At 51.3% G+C, this 10,188-nt stretch overlaps 1 protein-coding gene and 1 non-coding gene across 2 annotated transcripts; one reads left to right on the forward strand and one right to left on the reverse strand.

Moving 5' to 3' along the window:
- The first annotated feature begins 3,514 nt into the window (after positions 1–3,514).
- On the forward strand, positions 3,515–3,624 carry LOC115940497 (U6 spliceosomal RNA). The gene has a single exon (XR_004075244.1). It is a non-coding gene; the product is annotated as a U6 spliceosomal RNA (small nuclear RNA).
- A 1,585-nt stretch (positions 3,625–5,209) lies between these two features.
- Positions 5,210–9,482, reverse strand: LYPD3 (LY6/PLAUR domain containing 3). Its single transcript, XM_006732008.3, has 5 exons — positions 9,257–9,482; positions 8,504–8,632; positions 7,573–7,743; positions 7,093–7,254; positions 5,210–6,247 (listed from the first exon to the last, which is right to left on the reverse strand). Exons 1-5 carry the CDS (start codon positions 9,336–9,338, stop codon positions 5,760–5,762), a joined length of 1,032 nt encoding a protein of 343 aa, XP_006732071.1. The 5' UTR covers positions 9,339–9,482; the 3' UTR covers positions 5,210–5,759.
- Between the last annotated feature and the right edge of the window lie 706 nt (positions 9,483–10,188).

Genomic DNA, 10,188 nt, shown 5'->3' on the forward strand with positions numbered 1-10,188 from the left:
ACCATCCTAACCATTCCATGTATTAACTCATTTTAATCTCCACAACCCTCTGAGGCAGATGCTAATTATTATTTACTTTAGGACAGTAATATTGTTGCCTCTTAATTTTTTTATTTTTTAAATGTTTGACATTGACTTTCTCTTCTATAAGCAGATATTTTTATCTAAATCAGGCAATTAACATTGGACTTCAATTATCTAATTTGTGGGCTTTCTTGAGATTTTTTTTTCCCCAGTTACTTAAATCATGTCTCTTGTAGCAAAAGAAAATTCTGGCTCATGCACTGCAGTCTGTGGTCAGGGCTCCTTATTCCCCTTTCATCTGGAACACGGTCTCTGTCATCCTTTGTTTCATGACATGGATATTTCTGAGGAGCAGAGGTGATTTGCTTAGTAGGAGGTCCCTCAGTTTGGGCGCGTCTGATGTCCCCACACGGTTAGGTTCAGGATGTTTTGCCCAGTACCATGGAAAGCGATGCTGTGTCGTTTCTTGGGACATCGTATCAGGAGGCCCAAGATGTGTGTCTGTCCGTTACGAGTGATGTTAACTTTGATCACTCGGTTAAAGTGGTGCTTCCAGGGTCTTTCTTTCTTTTCTTTCCTTCCTTCCTTCCTTTCTTTTTTAAGGATTTTATTTTTAAGTAATCTCTATGTCCCACGTGGGGCTTGAACTCACGACCCTGAATCAAGAGTCATAGCTCCTTGGACTGAGCTAGCCAGGCACCTCCCCGGGCGGTGTGTGTGGGGGGATGTCTTTTTATGTCAATATTCCTTCCTATGAAATTATCTCATGGGGAGAAGCTCACAGGACTCAGAGAAACATTTTACTTACTACATCACCGGTTTATTATAAAAAGATATAACTCAGAACAGCCAGATGGAAAAGACACATAGGCCGAGGTATGGGGGAGCCTCCATGCTCTCTGAGCGCACCACTCCCCCCACATCTCCAGGAGATCACCGACTCAGAAGCTTTCCAAACCCCATCCTTTGGGGTTTTTATGCAGGACATACTGCATAGGCAAGACTGATTAAGTCATTGGCTACTGGGGACTGATTATTCCATCCCCAGCCCCTCTCCCCTCCCAGGAGCTCAGACGGGGTGGGAATGAATCTAATCACCTGACTGGTTCCCCAGGCAACCAGCCCCCACCCTTCGGCGCTTTCCAAAAGTTCCCTCATTAACATAAACTCAGGTGTGACGGAAAGGGGTTTGTTATGAATATGAAGACACTTTTATTGTTCTTATCATTCAGGAAATTCCACAGGTGTTAGGAACTCTGTGCCAGAAACCAGGCCAAAGACCAAATATGTATTTCTTATTTTAAATCAAAGTATAGCATCTATTACTGGCTCCTGCCTGAATCAGTTATTATGAAGGTTCCTAAATGGTGATGTTCTGATTCCATCACTCCCTCTACATTCACTTGTTGACTTGTGACTATAAGAAAGAGTTTTCGCTTATTTATTTATTGACTTACACCCTTTTAAAAAAAGATTTTATTTATTTATTTTGAGAGAAAGAGAGAGCAGGGGCAGGGGGTGGATAGCAGAGGAAGAGGGACAAGCAGACTCTGCGCTGAGCATGGATCCTGACATGGGGCTCGATCTCACGACCCTGAGATCATGACTTGAGCCGAAATCAAGAGTCCGACGCTTAACCAACAGAACCACCCAGGCGCCCTGACTTACTCACACCCTTAATATCACTATGTAGTCATGGATTCCTGTTTATTCAATGGGTTATAATCCTTTACTATCATTTAATTTGGTGCTCAACTTGCCCCAGATTTGGTCATAGACAGCCCCTTTCAGATGTGTCCTTTTGACACACTCCCATCATTCTTTGACTATTTTCTTACTTTGTAGGTCACCTCTGTTTTAAAGATGAAGAAACTGAGGCACAGGGACTTGAGTAACTTGCCCACTTTATACTGATGGTAGCCACGGGATCAAGATTTGAAGGCTAGCATTGTGGATCCAGATCTAAGCTCTTAGCAACTCAGCCAGGGTGCGTCTTTACCGGGGCCCAAACCATGATTTCATGTTCACAGCTGTATCCCCACCACTCAGCAAGATGCTTGACCCATGGTACATGTTAAATAAAAATGTATGAAGGGGCGAGTCTGCTTGCCTCCCTCTGCCCCTCCCCCGCCTGCGTGCATGCATTCTCTCTCTCTCTCTCTCAGATAAATAAATCTTTTTTAAAAAATGTACGAAATCTGGAGTGCCTGGCTGGCTCAGCTGGAGGAACGTGAGACTCTTGATCTCAAGGTCATGAGTTCGAGCCCCAAGTTGGGCGTAGAGCCTACTTAATTTTAAAAAATGTATGAAATGAATAAATGAATGAATGACCCCTCTGTCATATCCCTCAGGTCCCACCTTCCCTCCTTTCCGACCTTAAATCCATTCTGAATCACGACAGTCTCTCTTTTGCATGCACGCTCGAGCCCCCAGCTTTGTCCCATTGACAAGGCAATCTGGCAATGTCCCCCTTTCCACCTGCTCAATCCTTGTACCCATGTAAGTGACCAAAGCTGGAGAAAAATCACACAACCCTGCTGGAAAGTCTTACTTTAAATTCATGACTCATAACCTCCAGTGGGCCCTTAATTCTAGAAGTCAGCCTACACAGTCAAGTCCATTCCCTTGCCTGCGCTCTGATGTCATACCTTCTCAGCTCCCCACAAAGTGACTCCTGTTACCCCCTCGAACATCAAACAAGTGAGGAACGACTCAACATGATTAGTCTTCAGGGAGATGCACCCGAAAACCACCATGAGATACTACATCACATCTACAGATGGGATAACTTTTAGAAGAACTCCGAACGACACCATACGTTGATGAGAATGTGGAGTTACAGGAACTCGTATTCATTAGCAGGACTGTTTTTAACAGTACAACAGGTTTTGAAGAGGGTCTGGTAGTTTCTTCCTAAGCTGAACACATGCCAATCCTCTGACACAGCAATTCGGCTGCGGAGAATTTACACATGAGCAACGAAAGCTTACGTCCATAAAAGTAAGTGTACAAGAATATTCATAGCGGGCTTTATCCATAATAGCCTCAAACTGGAAACAGCACAGGTATCCATCAATAAAAGAATAAAAAAAACAAACCATGATTTCCACATTCTGTGGAATGAAAGAAGCCTTACACAAACGAGGATATGCCGTATATTTCTATTTATGCAAAGTTCTAGAGCTTTAGATGTTGAGTACTTGACACATAGCTTGCGCGAGTTGAAATGTGATGTAAGCATAAATACACAAGGGATCCCAGAGACTGGGTACAAAATCCCCATAAGATATCTCATCAATAATGGTTTTATATGGATAACTTATTTAAGTGATGTTTGTATATATGAGGTTAAAATATACTATTAAAATTAACCACACCTTTTTTTACTTTTTTAATGTGGATACTAGAAAATTTCAAATTACATATGTAATTTAAATATGTCTTGCAATATATTTCTGTTGGGCAATGCTGATCTAAAATTTATAGGTAAGTGCTCACTTCGGCAGCACATATACTTAAATTGGAACCATACAGAAAAGATTAGCATGGCCCCTCCTTCACAAGGATCACATGCAAATTCATGAAGCGTTCCATATTTTTTTTTTTTTAAGATTTTATTTATTTATCTGACACAGAGAGAGACAGCTAGAGAGGGAACACAAGCAGGGGGAGTGAGAGAGGGAGAAGCAGGCTTCCCGCTGAGCAGGAGCCCGATGCGGGGCTCGATCCCAGAACCCTCGGATCATGACCTGAGCAGAAGGCAGACGCTTAACGACTGAGCCACCCAGGCACCCCCCCATATTTTTAATATATGTGAAAAATAGATAGATAGATAGATAGACAGATAGATAGATAGATAAAGTTAAAGGTCTTGGCATTCCTGCCCTTCGGCTCAGGTCATGATCCTGGGGTCCTGGGATCGAGCCCCGCATCGGGCTCCCTGCTCTGCGGGAAGCCTGCTTCTCCCTCTCCCCCTCCCCCTGCTTGTGTTCCCTCTCTCGCTGTGTCTTTGTCGAATTAAAAAAAAAAAAAAATCTAAAAAAAATAAATAAATAAAATAAAAGCACAGAGAAGGCTATCTCAAGTTTAGTCAAGCTGAAGGAAAAGTTACAGCCATCTTGGGCACGCTCTGTAAAGCTGGTCTGCTTGGGTTCAAATCTGGGTTCCAGGGCTTATTAGCTGGGTGACCTGGAGCAAGTTTCTCAACCTCTCCGGGTCTGGTTTCTTCATCTTGTAAAATGCAGATGATTAATACTTATCTCATAGGATGGTTGTATAAGTTAAGTATGTTTATCCAAGTACAGCACACAAAACAGTACCTGATACACGGATTACTTGCTGTAGGTAAATTACTTTACCGTTCGGAGCCTCAGTTTCCCCAATCATCCCATCTGAGAATGTATACGGAAAATTAAATGAGACTCCAGGTGCAAACACCCTTAGTACAGGCCTGGCTGTGTGGTAAGACTTTTAAAAGTGATTAACATTCCTTAACTATAGTTACTATTACTGTTGTTCATGCTCTTATTAATTTCCTATTTTGTTCCTATAATCATCATTTACTATTGTGTTGTCATACTCTTTCTCATTAATAGTGATATTGGAAATATTACTATTATTATCTTGCTCTTGCCCACACCTGGTCGCCCTTCCACCAAGCAGTCCCAAAGTCGGCCAGGGCCTCAGTCCCAAACCAGGCGTTCCCTCCCAGGGGCCTCTACGCCTTCATCTGATTGGAGGAGATGGAGGTGGAGCTCAGACCCCAAGTCCCCAACATGGAGCAGAGATTGACAACAGCACCCTTGAGACCTCTGGACAAGTGGGACACAGTGGCTAAGCCCACAGAACGATTCTTAAGAAGCCAAACAGAAGACAAGGTGGGCGGGGCCTGGGGAGGGTGTACGACCCATTAAACAAAGCTCCCCTCTGTCCCAAACGTTGCTAAAAGCCCCATTCACCCTCGTCACCGCTTAATGGTTTCACGGGGCATCCCCCTCGTCAGTGGGACTGCCCCACAAGCTGGCTAAACCCCAGGAGATGAAAGGAGTTCAAACCCCAACTTCCCCCAGGGCTATGGTTCTAGATCTCAGCTTCTCTGTTAAAGGTCTTGGCATTCCTGCCCTAGCTCAGCTAAGAGGTTACACTAAGAAGTCAGTGTAAGAAATGAATCCTTCAAAACACTATACAAAGGAATTAAACTTTTATTGAGACCTTTCTGTGCCAGAAGCTGACCACACAGGGGCATAAGGCACGGTCCCTGCCCTTGAGGAGCTCACAGTCTAGTAAGGAAGTTGGATGCCAAAAAAATTGCCACAGAGATGGGGGGCAGGGGCAGCAGCCAGCAGAGGAGGGCATGATTAGCCCGCTCCACCCCCCATATTCCAGATTGGCTATAAGAAGGCGAACAGGAAGCTTATCATTGTTTCTCCCATTTTCCCTGTGACAGCCCTGACTTTTCTCGGTCCCAGGCACCAAGAGGAGAGGAGGGAGAGACAAAGATGAGGGAGATGCATTTGCTGCCTTCGAAAAGCTGCAACACCCTGGCAGGATATATACAATGGTAACTTTATTTCCCAAGGCCGCAAACCAGTGCAGCAGAAGCTGGGGAGAGTGGGGGAGATTGGAAGAACAGACGCTGGGCCAGCCCAGTCCGGTCAGGGAAAGGGAAGTAACGGCAAGAGAGGGTGCCCAGGGCCAGGGAATAGGGCAAGACGGAGGTTTCTAGATGGGAAAACTCATAGTAAGTTGCCAGCAGTCACAGCCAACAGAAGTGACGCCAACCCAATGGAGAAAGTTGCAGAGCCTTTACCATAGGCCACGTCTTTTGTAGAATACTGCCCCATATTACTACGGTCCTGGTGGCCAGCAGCACCTGCGGCCAAGCTAGATTCCTCTTTCCACGAGGTCTCCGGATGTACTTCCTGTGGAGAAGTCTGGCTGGTTGGCGCTGAGGCGGGTTTGGTGGTAGAGACAGGAGTGGTTGGGGCTGGGGTGGAAGCAGTGACAGAGGTGGTTGGGGCCAGAGTGGTGGGCTTACGAGCGGGCAACAGGACAAGGGGTGGGATTCGAGGGGAGAAAAAGGTCTTGTTGTGGAGGTCCGAGTTACAGCGGGACCCCTGGCAGCAGGAGCCACTGAGTGTGAACCCTGGGCCTGTCACCGCATCCCGGGTGCAGAACTCGTCCTGGACACAGCCCCGAACAGGCAAGGATACAGTCACATTCGCTGCAGGAGGGAGACACAGGTAGGTCGGTGGGGGTAGGGTTGCAGATAGGGGCAAGACAAGGGCAAGAACGCCCAAAACGGGGGGCAGAAGGGCTCGGCATCCATTAATCCAAAGTCTCAATTCAGGCCCCACTTTGAGAAACTCTGTCCCACTGTCTCTGGCACATGGTGAACCACATTTCCCACTTTTGAGAGGAAAAGTGTGCAGGATGAACTACAAGTCCCACAATGCCTTGGGAGAAAAGTTGGGGAAGTTTGGACAGGGATACACCTCTCACAAGACCAAAGAGCCCAACAAACTTTCCCTACAGCCCTCTCCTCATTTTTTCCCCCATCTCTCTCCCTTCCACCCCCACCCCTGCCAAAATTTTGGCTTAAGAGTTCAGAACTACATCTCCCAGGCAGAAGAGGCGTCTGAAAAACATCCCCCAGGGCTCCCCGAGGCAGAGAGAGGCCAGCAGGATGAACTACCTCTCTCCTAAGTGGTTGGGGCGGGGGCGAACCCCTTGAGTTTTAAGGAGTCGGAACTAGAGTCCCTGCAATCTAGAAGCTTGGAGGCTTCCATTTCCCATAACACATCGTGCCATTCTGCACCTGGCACGCCTCTACGGAAATGTATTTCACCAAAAAACCCTCTAGGGCAAAAGCATCCGCAGCCCCGTGCTACGTTGGGGATAGAGCTGCATCTCTCCTGACGCTCTAGCATCAGACAAGAACTTAGGCCTACAGTTTCCAGAACGTGTTGGAGGTGGAGGAACTCTTCGGGTAAAGGGCTACCCACCGCCCATGAGGCCTCAGAGAGGCTACCACAACTCCCGTGGACCCCGAGCTCCCGACTCGCTCACCTGCCGTCAGGGTGACGTTACCGTCGAAGCAGCCCTTGTAGACGCGGTCGCTGGCGTTGTAGCAGCTCACGACGGGCGGCGCCGTGCCCTGGCACGCCTTGCGGCTCAGCCCCACGCAGCTGTAGCACTCGGCACCGTTGGGCGGGTACGCACTCTCGTTGCCTGCGAGGGCCGCGGGTTGGAGGGAAGGGGTCCAGAAGGTTCCGGAAGCACGTCTCCGCCCCCCGACGGACTCCGGGCTCAGTCCCCCTAGCCCCGCCCAGGGTGTGGCCCGCCCCCACCCAGTGGCCTCTCTCCCTCCCCATGGCCCCGCCCCTAGCGTCCCACCCCACGGGGCCTCCCGCGATGAAGCCCCGCCTGCCGTCGCGTGGCCCCGCCCCCAGCCCGTGCCGCGTTCTCCCGCCTCCGGGTTGGGATCACCTTAGTGGCTCAGCGGCGGTGTGGCTCCGCCCCCGAGCCTAGGGCCCCGCCCCCACCGACCTGAGGGGTTGAGCGCTCGCGACGTGAGGTTGAGTTTGGTGTTGCAGCGGTCCTGGGAGCACTGCTGCAGCTGAATGAAGGCCAGAAGCCCGTGAAGGTCCAGGCCGCGGTCATTCTTGCCCGGGAGTCCCGAACCGCAGCCCCGCACTGCCACCGAGAACTGCCCGTGGACTGCGGAGGGGGGAGGGGGCGGAGTCAGGGGCGGGGCCTCGGGGCAGGGCCTCTAGTGGACCCCCCTTCCCCCCCCCAGAAGACAGCCGGGCCAGGGTCGAAGGGCAGGGGCCTCAGAAAGCCGATCGAACGACAGACGGAGGGGCAGAACCTCAAAGAGCTGAGTCCGAGGGAACAGACAGGCTGACAGACTCTGGACACAACCGAGGGGGGAGGGCCAAGAGTGGAGTAGGACGGGGCCGGGCGACAGAGGAACGGAACCGCAGAAAGCATCCTAAGAAGGAACTGGGAGACTGACAGAAAGGGCACAGGAGCAGAGACAGGTGGGGACTCCCAGGAGCTGTAGCCTTAGATAGGGGCGGCATTCCCCCCGGGGGTGAGCCAGCGGGGCGGAGCCTCAGTCTAGGGAACCTAGCAGGAGACCTCGAGAGGGGTCTGCATGATCACGGGCCTACCTGGATAGAGGATTCTGGCAGGGACAGGGTGAGTAGGGAGGTCTCAGGGGCGGGGCGGAAATGGATAGGGTGTGCCCTCGAAGCGGACCGGGTCCCAAATCCGGGCTCTCCCAGTTCACCCCACTCACCCCTCAGTCCCGCGCCCTAACGGCGTGGTTGTGTTGAAGGGCTTCCAGCCAGGCTGAAAGGGACGCTTGGAGGGCGCGGAATGGATGTGGGCCCATTCAGAAGGGGCGGACAAAAGGAGGCAGGGCCTGGCTGGGGGAGCGTGTAGGGGTAGGAATGGACCAGAGGGCCCCACTCACTGGTCTCCACCGCCCCCACGGCCTCTGTGCAGACGTCCACGCCCGGCGCGCACTTCACCGTCTTGGTCTTCTGCGGAGAGCATCCGTCATCCGCTTTCTGCACGCAGCTGTAGCACTCCAGGGCTTGCGCTCCTGGGGATGCAGGGCCGAGTAGAACTAAGGGATCCCTACTGAAGCCTCCTCCCGGAAAGGAGAAATGGTCCTTCCCATGCCCTCTGTCCCCGGGACGGGACAATGCTGTTGCCCACTGTTTTCCAGGACAGGAGTAAGGAAAACCTCCCCACAAAGCTGGTGCCCCTCTTCTTCAAGCCCCCTATGTCTGCAGTGGGAGCATCCTTCCCACAGTCCCTTACGCTCAAGATGGGGGATCCCGGCTCTGGATGGGAGGGACACCTTTTCACAGTCCTCCATTCATGATGGCAGAAAACTCTTCCCACAGTCCAGGCAGCTCAGTGAGGAATCCCTTCCCACTGCCCCTTCTGACCAGGGCAGGGGATCCTTCCCACAGCCCCCATCTACTCAGGATGGAAGAACTTGTCCCACAGTCCCCCAGGGCAGGACTCATCTCCCACAGCCCCCTCTGCCCAAAGTGGGGGATCTCTCCCACAGCCCCCTCGACCAGAGCAGATGATCTTTCCCACAGCCCCCTCTGCTCAGGATGGGAGATCCTCCCCACAGCTCCCCCTGTAGGAGACAGCTCCTTTCTAGAGCCCCTACTGTACCCCCTCCATCCCCTTCTGGCCACAGACCCACCTCCTCCAAGAAGGAGCAGAAGCAACAGCTGCCCTGTCGTCCGGATCACTGCCTGGGCGCCTACTTTCCTGGCAGGGTCCATGGCTCTGTCCTGCTCCCTCGGCGTCCCCCCTGAGTGTGCCGCCTCCCAACCTGGGCCCTCTTACCTGAGCCCAGGATGAGTAACCTCCCCCCAGGCAACCCTGGCCTTGCCCAACCAGGCCAAATCAGCGTCCGCCGTGGGGCGGGGCACCCACCCCTGGGTGTGTCACCCACAGCTGCTGAGGAGGGAAAGGGCAGGAGGCAAGGTTCCCTGACAGTCCCCAGGAGAAAGTCTGTGGGTTTGGGGGGGGGGGTAGAGGGGAAAGTACTGAGGTTCAGAATGGGTCTACTCGACACTCAGCACTCCGGAAATATTTCATGAGTACTTAACGGGCGGCAAGCTTTGGTTTGGGCAACTGTTGGAGGGCAAGACAGAACCAATGCCTGTCCTCACGGAGCTTACTGTCTGATGGGGGAGACAGATATTAAGTGATCACACAAACTGTTATATACAAGGAACAGTGAAGGGAGAAGTGTAGGGAGCTCCAAGGAGGTATGGAGTCTAGGGGTGGAGGCTGGTTGGTCAGTGAAGCTTGCCGGAAGGTGTCCTTCAAGCTGTGGTTCAAAGACGGGGGGCAGAGCCGATTACAAAGCAGAGGGAGCTCAGAGGACAAAGAGGAGGAAGGTGGACCCTGACGCCCAAGAGCCAGGCAGGGGCTAGACCGGTCAGGACATTACAGGCCCCATGAAGAGATTTCAGTGAATTCTAAGAAAGGTGGATAAACGTTAAGAGGGTCTAAATCAGCCAGAGGTGGGGGAAGAGGATACAATCAGACTTGCTTTTTAATAGGATCAAAATCTGGGAACGAAGGCAAATATCCATCAAGAAGGGAATGGAAAAGAATGAGTGG

Source organism: Leptonychotes weddellii, chromosome 16 (genome assembly GCF_054177405.1).
Source record: "Leptonychotes weddellii isolate Sample4059 chromosome 16, ASM5417740v2, whole genome shotgun sequence".
In the NCBI taxonomy this organism is placed as follows: domain Eukaryota; kingdom Metazoa; phylum Chordata; class Mammalia; order Carnivora; family Phocidae; genus Leptonychotes; species Leptonychotes weddellii.

Bases quoted from the DNA above. Each gene is read 5' to 3' on its own strand.
- LYPD3 (XM_006732008.3), bottom strand. From the start codon at position 9,338: ATGGACCCTGCCAGGAAAGTAGGCGCCCAGGCAGTGATCCGGACGACA. The intron at 8,633-9,256 runs GTGGGTCTGTGG...CATCCCCAGGAG, and splicing joins TCTGCTCCTTCTTGGAGGAG to CGCAAGCCCTGGAGTGCTAC. The intron at 7,744-8,503 runs GTGAGTGGGGCC...CCCCCTCCGCAG, and splicing joins CGTGGGGGCGGTGGAGACCA to TCCACGGGCAGTTCTCGGTG.